General features: G+C 44.8%; 2 protein-coding genes across 11 annotated transcripts in view; one reads left to right on the top strand and one right to left on the bottom strand.

Moving 5' to 3' along the window:
• Tmem241 (transmembrane protein 241) overlaps nucleotides 1-13,807 on the top strand; it is a 163,887-nt gene extending 150,080 nt beyond the window's left edge. For 3 of the 7 annotated variants that reach the window (XR_012447100.1, XR_012447096.1, XR_012447094.1), the window contains 2 exons: nucleotides 9,890-9,954; nucleotides 10,401-13,807. Coding sequence is in view for 1 of the 7 variants with exons in the window: in XM_074070160.1 (XP_073926261.1) it covers nucleotide 9,890 (1 nt within the window). In the remaining 6 variants the exon portion in view is untranslated. Of the gene's footprint in view, nucleotides 1-9,889 lie in introns of all 7 variants that reach the window. The other 4 variants (XR_012447099.1, XR_012447095.1, XR_012447093.1 and 1 more) reach the window with 2 other exon arrangements.
• The window catches only part of Cables1 (Cdk5 and Abl enzyme substrate 1), a 100,978-nt gene continuing 93,505 nt past the window's right edge, over nucleotides 6,769-14,241 (bottom strand). For all 4 annotated transcript variants that reach the window (XM_074070154.1, XM_074070152.1, XM_074070153.1 and 1 more), the window contains 3 exons: nucleotides 13,119-13,225; nucleotides 11,420-11,627; nucleotides 6,769-8,043 (listed from right to left, as the gene is read on the bottom strand). In XM_074070154.1, the coding sequence (XP_073926255.1) occupies nucleotides 7,903-8,043; nucleotides 11,420-11,627; nucleotides 13,119-13,225 (456 nt within the window). In that variant the 3' untranslated portion in view covers nucleotides 6,769-7,902. The remainder of the gene's footprint in view (nucleotides 8,044-11,419; nucleotides 11,628-13,118; nucleotides 13,226-14,241) is intronic.

Genomic DNA, 14,241 nt, shown 5'->3' with positions numbered 1-14,241 from the left:
CGAGAACAACAACTTTCCAGATCTGCAAATGAACTCGGACTGCAGAATTTCTTGACAACACGGGTAAAAAGAGCTCTGAAGACAGGGACAACGGTGACCACATAAGTTTTGTGCACAAACCAAGACAAGAAGTGTCGCGGGGGTGACCAAGTAATGTCTCGGTGGTTGGGATACTGGAGGCTGTGTGATGTGTGAATGAGACGTGTTGGGTGGCACGCAGGGAAAGCAAAGTCCTGATCTGCAGTTCTAAGGCGACATCATACTGTTCAAGGTGGAATTGGATTCTTGAACCTAATCAAGGTCAGCAGCTCATACTGACCCACAGGCTACCAAGAGATGCCTCAAGCTCCCATGAAGGACAGACATGGACGGAGATGGACAAAGCAAAAAAGAATCAGAGTGCAAGAAACCTCCAAGGCAAAGGGGGGCAAATGAGCTCCTGATACACAGAGCACAGTCCACCAGAAGGGAGAAATGGGAAATAAAGGCAGCAAATTGGGGGGGCAGAAAACAAAGGCCCAGGATAAAATACCCTCTGGGAGCCCCCTAGGGAAAATGTTAAAATGTTGGGATGATAACCCCCCATACTAAAGGAGAAAGAAACAATGAATGGTTAAATATGGTTGTTTTATCTGGACCAAAGAACTGATCTTAAAGCCTTTGGGTTTTTTTGGCCAAAATTTGGGTTTGACGAGGACTGGGTCCTGTCAACTATTAATTGAGCATGTAAATGACAAAAACTCAGTCACTCAAGAGGAGATGGAATATGCCCTCTGTTGGAGACAGAGTCCTGTAGTCCTGTTCCCACTTAAAAACAAAAACAAAAACAAAAAAAACCCTTTCTAACTGGGATTTACTCTCCTCCCTTCCCTCCCCCTTTTGCCTGCTCTTCCTTCGGCTCAGGCCAGAGCTGGCCCCAGCCCTTCCCCAGGCTTCCACCCCTCTACCTCCACCCCCTTCAACTCCCAGCCCCTCAGGCTTCTGCTTAAAATAACAAAATTGGAAAAATAGATCCAAAGAGGAATTACTAGGAGAGGCACAAAAGGTATATGTAAGGAGAGAGGAAGAAAAATAAAAACAAAAAGCAAAGATTATGTTATGCATGACATGCCAAACCAATATCCTATTGGACCTCAACCGGCCCAGCCTCCCTCATGAGTAGGAGACCAGAAAGTCAGAAGATGAAACAAAGAGGAGGGGAAAATAAGTGCTTTAAATGTAGGGAGACTGGACACTTTAAGAGAAGGTCCAGAATGGGAAAGACAGCATAGGAAACTTCCCTCAATGACCTTTGATGAAGAATAGGGGGCCAGGGGTTCTTTTACCTTGAAGGGTCCCACTCAGAGCCCTTGATAAATTTAGAAATGGGACCACAATGTGAAGTTGTCACCTTCCTGATTGACTCAGGCACTTCCAGATCCTCCCTCTGTCTTCTGCCCAGGGGCTTAATCTATTCCTTGGAGAGGGTACTAATTTCTGGGGTAAAGGGAGAAAGCTTTTCTGTTAAACTATTTCAAGAAACAGATGTTTATTTCCAAGACAGGACCACTAAGATACAACTTCTCCTAGTCCCTGAGGCAGGTACCAACCTATTTGGAAGAGATCTAATGACTCGATTAGGAATCAGTTTACATGTAAAAAAGGGATAAAATACAAGCAAGCCCTTATCACAGCTCAGGTGCTAGCCTTGTCCTCTCTTGAACAGCTTTTTCACCTCATTGTGAATGTAAAATAAGGGAATTGCCTTTGGGGTGCTAACCCAAAAACATGGGGGTCAACATCAATGTGTGGCCTTCTTATCTAAATTCCTAGATCCTGTCACCCGAGGTTGGCCTGAGTACATTCAGGCAGTAGCAGCTACTGCCCTTCTAACCAAAAAAAGTAGAAAAATCACCTTTGTAGGAGACCTAATTATTAGCGCTTCCCATCAAGTTAAGACAATCTTAAATCAGAAGGTGTGTAGACGGCTGATGGATTCCAGGATCCTAAAGTATGAGGCTATCTTGCTAGAAAAGGATGACCTAACTTTAACTACTGATGAGGCCCTAAATCCAGCCACTTTCTTGGCAGGAAGGCAGGAGGGAGGAGCCTCCAAACATAAATGTTTAGATATTATTGAATATCAAACAAAAGTGAGGCCAGATCTGAGGGAAACTCCTTTCCAGATCAAGTTCCATTTCTTTGTGTATGGATCCTCTCGGGTAATAGCGGGAAAAAGGCATAATGGATAGTAAATGGGAAGGCCATAACTATAATAGAATCAGGCCAACTCCCTAACAATTGGTTGGCACAGACTTGCAAATTGTTTGCCCTAAATCAGGCCTTAAAACATGTAAAGGACAAAGAAGGGACCATATACACTGATTCAAAATATGCATTTGGTGTGGTCCACACCTTTGGAAAAACCTGGATGGAACGGGGCTTAATCAATAGCAAGGGCCAAGACTTGGTGCTTGGGGAATTAGTTCAACAAGTATTAGAGAGCTTAAAACTACCTGAAGGAATAGCCACAGTCCATGTGCCAGGTTACCAAAAGGGGGTAAACTTTGAGACTCGGGGAAATTCTTTTGTAGATGAGACAGCAAACAGGCTGCTCTCACCTCTGAGGCCCTGGTCTTTTGTCTTATTCCTCACCTCCCTGCTCATGTCACCTCTCTCTTTACCCACACTGAGGAAGAACTAAAAAAACTTGGGGCAGCCAGGACTGAACAGGGAAAATTGGTTCTCCCCGATGGGAGGGAAATGATCTCAAAGCCCCTAGTGAGAGAACGCCTTACCTATCTCCATCAAGGGAACCACTGGGGACCCCCCAAAATATGTGATGCAGTTTTGTGAGCCTGTGGGTATATAGGGATCTGCACACTAGCCAAACAAGTATCAGAAGGATGTCTTACTTGTTGAAAGATTAACAAGCAAGCTCTGAGACAGACCAGTTGGGGCTAGAAACCCCAAGTTCTGACCTTTCCAAAGCACTCGGGTAGATTACACTGACATGTCCGAAATAGGTCATCTTAAATACCTCTTGGTTATTGTAGACCATCTTACTCACTGGGTCGAGGCCATCCCTCTCCCAGGGGCCACTGCTACAAATGTAATTAGGTTATTACTAGAAAACATAAGCCCAAGGTTTGGAGTTATAGAAAATAAAGACTCAGACAATGGGAGTCATTTTACTGCCAATGTCCTTAAGGGACTTATGAAAGCTCTAGAGATCGAATGGGATCTCCCTGGCATCCACCTTCTTCAGGGAGAGTTGAAAGAATGAATCAGACTCTTAAAAACCAACTCGCTAAATGAATCTTAGAGACCAGATTACCTTGGACTAAATGTCTTCCCATAGCAGTACTCAGAATTAGGACGGCCCCTCGGAAGGACATTGGCCTCTCCCCCTATGAGATGCTTTATGGGCTTCCTTACCTTAGCTCTGTTACTGATGTACCTTCCTTTGAAACCAAAGACTATTTCCTCAAAAATTATACGTGGATTGTCCTCTATATTACTTTGTCTTAGGAAAAAAGGATTGTTAGCACAGGCTCCTCCACTTGACTTTCCTGCTCACCCACACCAGCCTGGTGATTATGTGCTAATCAAGACCTGGAAAGAAAATAAGCTTGAGCCAGTTTGGGAAATAAGCTTCCTGGTCCTGCTGATCATGGAGACAGCCGTCTGGACCACGGAGTGGGGATGGACTCATCACACATGGGTAAAGAAAGTGCCCCCACCTGACCAGAAGGAACAATGGACTGTGCTCTCACATCCAGACAATACCAAAGTGACTTTAAAAAAAGACTATGGTGAAAATATTCTTTCCCTTTCATTTGGGAAATGGTATGCTTATTATTAATATAACTCAGAGTGCTTTTCCCTTAACTGTTGAATTCGATACATGCCAGATCCTTCCTTGTGGAGGCCTTATGTCCCAACTCCAGCTCCAAGGATATTCCTTTTATATGTGCCCCATCCTGGGACCCACAGGGAAGCCTTGTATCTGTCCAGAGTGGATGGATGTGGGGTGAAACACTGGGGATAAAGGATACATTTCTCCCTTTTATGACAATCCTAAGGGATGGACCAGACCCCAACTGCAAAAACTCCAATTTCTACCATCCAGAACAACTGACAGTCTTTTAACAGACTGCAGTCAAAATTACAACTGTTTCAGACACACCCCTCTCCTACTTGTAAAGATAAACAATGTAACCCACTTAGATTAGTCACAGAAAGCCCTTGGAGTATGACACAAGGACCATCTATTTCGTAGATATGGGTTGGGCAGATGTCTCAGGGACAGACTTGTTAGGTGCCTTTAAGCTCCATCTAGCTCTCAACCCCTCCTAGGTGACACCCAGTTCTACCTCCACTCCAATGTCACCTCCACGTTTGTACAACAATCGAACTCAGGTAGCTGTAGTAGAAGTCAAGGACCTAAGACAAACTGTGGCTACTGAAATAGGGTAAAGGGATACAAATGCTTGGATGGAATGGATAAAATGCTATCCGCACATTAAATAAGAGTAATTGCTATGTTTGTACTACTGGGAGGTCAGAGTCTCAGGTGGTCCCATTTCCATTAGGACGGTCCTCAGATCCAGATGGAATGTATTGCATGTTGGCTGTTTTAGGATGCCAAGGCTTGGGGCAACAAATCCTGCCTGACGCTATCACTACTGTTCCCAGAGGTCAGAGGTCCAATGGGTCAGCCCCTAAGGACTATAAGGACACCCACTCTAGATGTCAATTATACCCCATGTCTCACCAGATGGGGGGACGATTGACAAATGTGGGAAACCTGATGGGATACAGTGAAAGCCGGTCCTTCACCAGCTTCACAAACCAGTCCACACTCTCGGTGGGCAGAGCCGATGTCTGGTGGTATGGCGGAGGACCTTTGCTTGAGACTGTCCCAGGTAACTGGGCAGGCACCTGTGCTTTGGTGCAGTTGGCTGTCCCTTTCACCCTACCATTTGGATCCCCAGCCAGGGCCACAAAACCTAGAAAAAGGAGAGACATAGACATAGACACTGCAGCCAACCGCAGAAGCTCCCTTGTTCCCCATGCTTGCATTGATGCCATTGGGGTTCCTAGAGGGTGCCAAATGAATTCAAAGCCAGAAATCAAATTGAGGCAGGATTTGAATCAGTACTTATCTGGTGGTCCACTATAAATAAAAATGTCGATTGGATTAATTATATTTATTATAACCAACAAAGATTTGTTAACTATACCAGAGATGCCATCAAAGGAATGGCAGAGCAATTGGACCAACTAGCCAGATGGCTTGGGAGAACAGCTAGCATTAGACATGATGTCTAAGGGAGGAGTTTGCATAATGACTGGAGTTTCATGTTGCACGTATATACCAAATAACACAGCCCCTGATGGAACCATTACTAAGGCCCTACAGGGATTAACTTCCCTACCTAATGAGCTGAGAACTCGGGTGTAAATGATCCCTTCACTGACTTAATGGAAATTGGGTTGAGAGATGGAAGGGCTGGATGACCTCAATCTTAACCTCCTTGATCATAGTGGCTGGAGTTTTAATTTTAGTAGGATGCTGCATAATTCCTTGTGTCCGAGAACTAGTGCAGTGGTTAACTGAGACAGCCCTCACCAAAAAATCACCCCACCCTACCAGAATAACTTGTTCCTATTAGAAATGCAGGAACACGAGAATCAATGGCTCCTGAATGAGTTTGAAGAAAAGAATTTAAATTAAAAGAGGGGAAAATTGTAAGAAAAATGATCTTTTCTGTCAAAGTGTTTGTTACCCTCTTACATTACTTAAAAATTCCTCAGGTCACCATCTTAGGTGACTTGCATGTTTAAAGGGTCCTTGCTTCTTCTTCCGATTCCTGTACAACTCCATTGCCTGACAAACTGCATGCTCTAACCCATCCCCCAAGCCTTTCAGCCAACCGGGAAAGACTGTGAGCCTTTGACCTGGACAAAGCCCAGGTGAGGGGCAGGTACAACTGCATCAGGGATATAAGGAGGAGCCACTGTCAGTCATCTTGTGCTTGCGTGTTGCTTACTGGAGAGAGCACATGCTTGCACCCTCTTGATCAAGAGAAAATTACCTTGTCAAGATTTTCTGTTTCTTGTGTGTCTGTTTTTGGCACCGGAGGGTTATGAATTCCAACACAGGTGTGAGCCACCACACCTGGTTTGATTTGGACTTTTTTTTTTTTTTGTGGTACTGAGGTTTGAACTCAGGGCCTCATCACTTGGGAGGCAGGTGCTCTATCATTTGAGCCATTCTACCAGCCCAATTTATTTAGCTTTTGATCAGCCAAGAGACCATATTTATCATACTCCCCCATCAAAATCATCAACTTAAAAAACTGATTCCTGGCCAAGAAAATCTGTTAGCAAAATATTTAGGACTGAATTCAGTTAAGTCTAAAAGTGAAGAAGCTGTCTCCCATGTTTTTCTCACCAGCTGCGCTAGTTTCTCTATCCTGTAGGAACCAGGTGGGATGGTGGACGACTGTAGCCTTAGCCACTTGGGAAGCAAGTTCAGGGCCAGCCTTGGCAACACGGAGAGACACTCAAAAAAAAAAAAAAAGTCTACCCTATAGGACTATGGGATTGTTCTGAGCTTTGATAATGAAAGCTGTATATGCTTACATCCTCCACGCCTCTTTTGGGTGATGTGAGTGAGGGACTCCAGATGTGTAACCTCACCAGATCTGTGTTTGAAATCAGGGGTAGGGATGGAGGGCCAAGGTGACTGTTGAGATGGGTCTACACATACGCAAACATGTATATATAAAACCATAAAATATTTTAATTCTCTATGTACATGGCCACAAGCTTTCTTCAGTAAGGGTACACCCCTGCCTGTGGCAACAAGGGGATGCTATGGTGACATGCCTCCGTACAGGTGGCCCTAGAGAGCATGGAGACAAGCCACACTTAGAATTCCGCACTGAGCTCTGGGTACTCGGTAACACGAGCCACTGCCACCTCAATCAACTCAACCACAGCTGAAATGCTTTTGTCCCAGCTGCAAAACCCACAAAACACCAATCATGAGTCCTCCCCCTAGATTGGATTTTATAAAACACTTATATATCTATATATGGGTTTAGCACAGTAAATGTGCTTATTACGCACTCTAACATAGAGCACAGGAATACCATGAGCGCCACCCCCACTGTCTCTGCCGTGGGAGCAAGTGCACTTTAAACAGATGCAGCGCGCCCCACTCCATGCATTTGAATGTGACTCAGCCAACACTAAGAACTGTCTTCTTTGTCCTGTGGGTGGCAGGAGCAGTCACAGAAACAATGTCATCGTAAGGGCAAAGGATGTCAATTCAGAATTGAGTGACTATTATCCAGAAACCACCTAGAAGTAATTGTCAAAGTCTGCTCTACAGTGGGTGGGCCTGGCTTTGGGACCAAGGGCTGGGGTGGCATCTCTCAGACATGTGTCCACACCCCCGGGCCCCAGGGAAAGTGCACTTCCAATGTGGGTACAAAAATAGATTGGCACGCTCTTTTGACACAGGGAGAGTAACTTTTAAACCTTTCCCCACCCAATCTGCACGTTTGGAGTTGGAGTTAAGTCTGGAGTGAAGGCCCCGGGCCACACTGGCCAGGTTCTTGTGTGCCTGGGAGGAAGGCGAGGCCTGGGTGAAATTCTTGCTGGTGGGGAGTCAGAAAGGCCGCCCGTAGCACATGGCTCCTCTTCACTTGCTCCGAGTTGTACATGGCTCTCAGCTCCCCTCAGCCAGACCGAAGACACTCTGAAAAGTTTTTGTACTGAAACTTTTCTCCATGAAAAGTCATTGAGAGGAAAAGGAAGCTTGGTACTTTGTGGTCTACTTTGTATTTCCAGTGGCAAGTGGTACCCACTGTGCTCAGAAGAAGTGGTCCTTGGCCCCCGGGGCCTGTGCTAGGAGCTCTGGATCAGGCGTCTGTAGTGAGGCATGACTTCGTGCTCTGGCAAATGAAGAGCAAACTCCAGGGCCACTAACACCGGGAATTCAAAGGCAATCAGCTCTCGCCTGTTCAGCCGAAATTTCTCTTCCAGTTTCTGCAAGAAAATTAAAGGCAAAAACATTCTAGTTTTGAAATTTAAAATTTAAAATTCTAAATTTTCTCTGAGCTCAACTTTTTTTTTTTAATCCATTAGTCAGTGAATGCTCCTGGAGAAGCTCACTGCCAAGTTTGTTTTCTGCTGTGTAATAGAATACCTGAGACTGGGTGATTTATAAAGAATATAGAGATTCTGGAAGCTGATAAGTTCAAGGTTGGGTGATTGTGTCAGGTGAAGTGAAGTGAGTAGCTGCTTAAACTCATGGTGGAAGGGCAAGCAGAAAAGATAAAATATAATCCACTCTTGTAACTAATGCCAGTTACTTGCTGTAGTGACAAGCCGATTTCAACACAAGTTTCTGAGGTACAAACCATATTCAATCCATACACCATTATGGACTCTGAGGGAGAGGAGGCTACATAGACTGCGTTTCCTGCCTTCACCACCAGGACTGACGTCCTGTGGCTGCCTGGAGACTCATAATACATCACAGGGTTTCATCTAATCGTCTAAGAATCTCCCAAGGCTGATGTTGCATTTATCTCCATTTTACAGACAAGTAATCAGGCTCCAAGAGATCAAGATCACTTGTTTAACCTAGTTGGGATTTCAGCTCCGCCTGTTATAACTAAGTTATTCATGCTTAGAGGTAAAAGCTAGAGATGGCAAATCCACCTATGACACTAATGACCTCACCTAAGTTCAGAATGGGCGAGAGGATTATTTGTAATTGGCTCTTTTCATTTTGCACACGGGGTCCTGGGAAGGTTTTCTGGCTTTCGGAGCATCCCATAGCTAAACAGCTGAGCACAGTGACTTTGCACCTGTCCACCCAACTGTAGGGTACCAGCACTAGGTGGGCAGGAAGGCCTCATTTTGTAGGGTACATTCTGATTTAGCTTAAACTCAGTTTTTGGCTAAATAAAAAAGAAAGCTCACCAACAAAGCCGTTGTTGACTGACCTCCGATTATAACTGGGAAGGGACCTTATGTTAGGTTTATGCTACTGCAAATGGCTTGTCAAACCGTGGCTGTTATACTCTGCATTAGTGTGGCCTTAATTCAACTATCATTAAATGTGTGCAATATCACTTACAACTGTATTAATATTTATTCTAAAGGTTCATTAGTTTGGCACATATACATATATGTACATACATGTATACACACACCATATATTTACATAGTAGTGATCTGTGGGGGATATATTCCAAGCCTCATAGCGACAGATAGTATCAAGCCCTATAGATAAGCTATGTTTTTTTTTAGCTATACCTATATACTTATGGTAAAGTTTAATTTAAAAACGAGGCACAGTGGGAGAGTAACAATAATAAGAGAACTATAATGCACTGTGGGTAAAAGTTATGTATGTGAATGTGGTCTTTCTCTTTCAGTATCTTATTGTGCCAGGCTCACCCTTGCGGTGGTGTGAGATGAATGACAAAGGCATTGTGACATAGCATTACACTACTTCGGGTTACTTGGATGCGAGGACTGTGACACCAGGACAGTCAGTCTGACCAATGAGATGGCTAAGTGACTAAAGGAACAGAGTGGCTATGCTGGGCAAAGGGATGACTCATGGCCCAGGAGAGATAAGGACAGGTTTCATCACTACTCAGAATGGCACACAATCTAAAACTTCTGATTTTGTACATTTTTAAAATCAGGAAAGCACAGATTTAAAGAATACCGTTTTTTGTTTTTTGTTTTTTTTTTTTAAAGAAAATACAGCACATACAACTCCATTTCTGCTTTTTCTTCTTTGTTACTAAACATAAATGGATAGCGAGACACATGGACCATTGTACTAACCAGGTCTTTTATTTTCTGTACTCAGATGCTATGACATCCTGCTGACCCTCAAGTGATTGCCCTTCCTGAGGTTAGCCAATTCCTCAACAGGTGAGCATGCTTTTAAGTTAAAAAAGCAATGAATCCAGAGCTCACAATCTCAAACTACTTCCTTCCTCTAGGGGTTCTATCTGCCTGCCCTGTCAGCCCAGGGCCAGGTACTGGACAGCTGGGGACCTGTGTCCCAGAGGTCACTAAAACCATCCCAGCAAGGCAGTCCTGTCTCTGCTGACCCTGCCTTGCCATCGTTCCTTTCTGTGGGAAGCCAGTGAAGGCTCTTGCCCCTCCCCCTCCACCTCCTGACTGAGCCCCATGGTGGTGGCATGCCTATCATGTGGAATACTTGTGGCCCCCCCAGAAATTCACAAATTGATGCCCCCAATTTGATGGTATTAGGAGGTAACTAGGCTCAGATGAGGTCATGAGGATGGGGCACTCACGATGACTAGTGTCCTTAAGAGACCAGAGAACTTACTCTGTCCTTCTCTCCAAAGAAGCATACAGAAAGAAGACATCTGCGAACAAGGAAGAGGGCCCTCACCAGAACAGAAGCAACTGGTAATTTGACCTTGGAGTTGCCAGCTTTTAGAACTATGAGTATGGCTTAAGCCATACTTGCTTTTTGTATATGTAAGCATACATATGTGCTTTTTGTTATGGTGCCCTAAGTTCCTCTGGGGAACTGTTAGCAAAACAATTTTCAATGGCAACAGACTCCTGATTTATTGGCTTTAGTGATCCTCAAATTTTCTATTATCAAATTATATTGTAAAACAGGCATTCAGCCAGGCATAGTGGTACACATCTGTAATGCCAGCTACTTGAGATGCAGAGATTGTGAGGATCATGGTTTGAGGCCAGCCCAGGCAAAAATTCAGTGTGACACCCCTCATATCTCAACCAATAAGCTGGATATAGTAGTTTGTGCCTAGAATCTCAGCTAGACAAGAGGAAGATTTCAGTTTGACACTGGCCCTAGGCAAAAATGTGAGACATAATCCAAGAAACTAAATAAAGCAAAAAGGGGCTGGGTGTGTGGGTCAAGTGCTACAGTACCCACCTAGCAAGGCCCTGAGTTCAAACTCCAGTACCACCAAAACAACACAAAAAACCCTACCTAGAAAATCAGCATTTCCTTGCTTTGATGTAGTCTCCTTTAAAAAAAAAAAAGACACCTCCCCATTGAATCCATGCCCCTCCCCAAAGAGGAGGCAACAAAGTCAGTAGGACGCTAAGTGTTGAAGCAGTGTCTGATGGGTTTGCAGGTCACACTGTTCCCAGGACCCTTTGCGGTTACAGTGCTTCTATGGCTGTGAGAATGACTCTACCCCATGGTATCTGAGAAGGGATTGTTTTGGGCGGACCCAATTCTAGGCTCTTTAGTCTCATCTCTCTAAGACAGCTTAAGATGGGGCATCTGACATCCCCCGTGGGCAGGATGACATCATGGATCTCCTGAGAGTGGAGCGCAGACTGAGTGCCTGCTTCTCCAGCCATCAGGACACAGGCCACTTACATCAATTAAATGCTTGACCTCGTGCTTTTTGAGGTCACTTCCAATCTTGGCTGCTAACAGCACACATGCACCAGCACAAAGCTTCCGGTTCTGCTTGTTTAATTTCCCCTTGAGTGCAAGCTTCTCAAAGTAGACAAAGGCCATGGCCACGGTGGGCTCCTCGAAGCCACAGTCCTCCTGGGCAAGCTTCCGCATCTCCCGTTTTAGACTAGAGAAAGACAGGAAACAGAGAAGAGTCAGTCAGAGATGGAGAAGTTTCAGGGTACCCAAAAGGAGACAAGGAGCTGGAGGGCCACTCCTGTAATCTTAGCTACTTGGGAGGTCGAGATTGGAAGGACTGTGGTTTGAGGGTAGCCTAGGCAAATAGTTCATAAGACCCTATTTCCAAATAACCAGAGCAAAATGGACTGGAGGTGTGGCTCAAGTGATAAAGTGCCTGCTTTGTAAGCACGAAACCCTGAGTTCAAATCCCAGTTCTATCAAAAAAGCAGACGATGACTCCATCTGGAAACTACATCTCTTTCACATGCAGGGGGTGGTGTGGGGTGGGATTCCATCCTTAGGATCATGCAGGTGTATTATGAGTGCGAGCAGACTGCGGTGCTGGGGCTCTTGGTCCTCTGCTGCTTTGCTGCACAGACAATGTTTATTTTCACTCAAGCCCCAGAACCAGCACTTCCTAAATCACCACTTTCAGGATGATGACGGGCAGGCAGTGAACCAGCCAGGGAGCTAATGAACATGACACAGAACAGAAGGACCCCACTGAACACATGTGCACACCTGAGAGTCGCCCAGGAAACTAGAGGTGGAGCTGTTTTAAATCAAAGAGGGAACTCTGCTCATTCCAGAGGAAAAATTATGGACGTAAATCATGGCCAGGTCTGAGCTTGGCCAATCGGTTATGTCCACTATGGTAGGAAAGGTGTTTGGCTAGAAGCATAACCACCAGTGTCCTCAGGAAAGCTACCTAGTACAGGGAAAATATAAGCATTTAATTTTTCTTTTCTCTTTTTGGCTTGGAACATGCCAGAATCAAATCTGTATTAGGATGTACACTGCTGTAAATGTTGGCACATATTCCAACACGACATGGGTACACAGCCTCACTTCTGTTATCACACACTCTGGAATTCTGCTGTCATGGCACAGATACAACTCAAGTCAGCTGTTCCCTGGCCCGCCAAGGTCAGTCACCTAGATTATGTGGCTGGTGAGTTGGGTTACCACAAAGTCGACCCAATCGGCTATATGAGAAACATGGGCCTCTTGGCTCCTTTGGCGACCACTGAAAGATAGGGCTTTGCTGTTCCGCTGGGTGGGAAATTGTGGGTAAACGTATCTCATACCATACGACACCAACTCTAGTCTCTTCTGCTTTGCCTCTGAGACATTTCTATAACCTTAGGCTTACTGAACTGGTGAACTGCCTACTGACGCCGTGACCTGATTCTGAACGAACATCCCCCCAGCTCTATGTCAACTGGGGTGTCAGGAGCTTGGCCCTCTGTCCTGCTGTCCCAGGCTCTCCCATGACATCCAAGCACAAGTCAGAGAGCAGTGGGAGTCTCTTTTGGCTGAACATGATCATGTTTCATTTCCCAAGGGCCAAGAAAAACCATCATAGAAAGTATGAACTTACTGCATGCTGGAGAGGGGCTGGAGGGGAAAGTTAGAAGCTCATATGAGCTGCCCATACCTCCTTATTTTGCTGAGCGTTAACTTAATGTGTGGAAACTTCTCCTTGAAGGTCTCGTTCATGTCTTTCTTGAGATCTGAGGGCTTCACGTAATCAATTACTGTGGTCTGTAACAGAATGGCAAGAGGTTACTCTTTAAATAACGATATATATGAATGATATGCAAGTTATGGCCAACTTACAACTTCCAAAAACATGACACAATGGGGAAAGGCAGGTTAGAGCCACAACAAGAGAGTGCAGGAGCCTGAAGGGGGCAGAGGCCTTCTGGAGGCAGATGGAAAAGAAATCACCAGTATTGGCAGGATGGTGACATTTAGAAAGATCAGCCTGTAGACCATCTGAAGACTGGGAGAGGAGCCCCTCTTTTGGTACCTGTTGGACGACAGGCACTGTAGGGTTGAAAGACATGGGGTTTGGACTTGTACAGATGTGGGTTCAATCCACACTGGACTAATTGCTAGCTGTATGGCTTTGGGAGCCTTATTTAATTATGCCATATCTCAAGTACCACATTTGTAAAATGAAGACAGTAGTAGTAGGAACTTTTTATGCGATTTGGAGGACTACACGAGAAGTCAAGTGCTCTGCACAGGGCTTGATGTTAAGTACTCAATAAATGTTAGCTACTGTTGAAATGTATTTTTAAACTTATAAAATGTATATTACATAAAAATTTACCATTGTCATGATTTGTAGGTGTACAGTTCAATGATGTTAAGCGCATTTCACATTGTTAAGGAACCATCAGCACCCTCCATCTCCAGAACTCTCTCCTTTGCAGCTCTGTACCCTTCAAACACTAATCCCCACTGACTCCCTCCAGCCTCTGGTAACTACCATTCTACTTTCTGTTTCCAGGCATCTGCCTCAGGTAAGTGGAGTGATGTATCTGTCTTTGTGTTACAGGTTTCTTTCACTTAGCATAATGTCTTTGAGGCTCAACTACATTATACCTTGTGTCCCAATTTCCTTTTTTTTTGTGGTACTGGGCTTTGAACTCAGGGCTTCACACCTGCTTAGGCAGGTGCTCTACCACTTAAATCACTCCACCAGCCCCCAATTTCTTTTCTTTTAAAGGCTGAATGACATTCTGTTGCATGTCTATAATGGTGACTATTAC

The sequence above is a fragment of the Castor canadensis genome, chromosome 4, assembly GCF_047511655.1.
Source record: "Castor canadensis chromosome 4, mCasCan1.hap1v2, whole genome shotgun sequence".
Lineage (NCBI taxonomy): Eukaryota > Metazoa > Chordata > Mammalia > Rodentia > Castoridae > Castor > Castor canadensis.
This window is presented reverse-complemented; position numbering and strand designations above follow the sequence as displayed.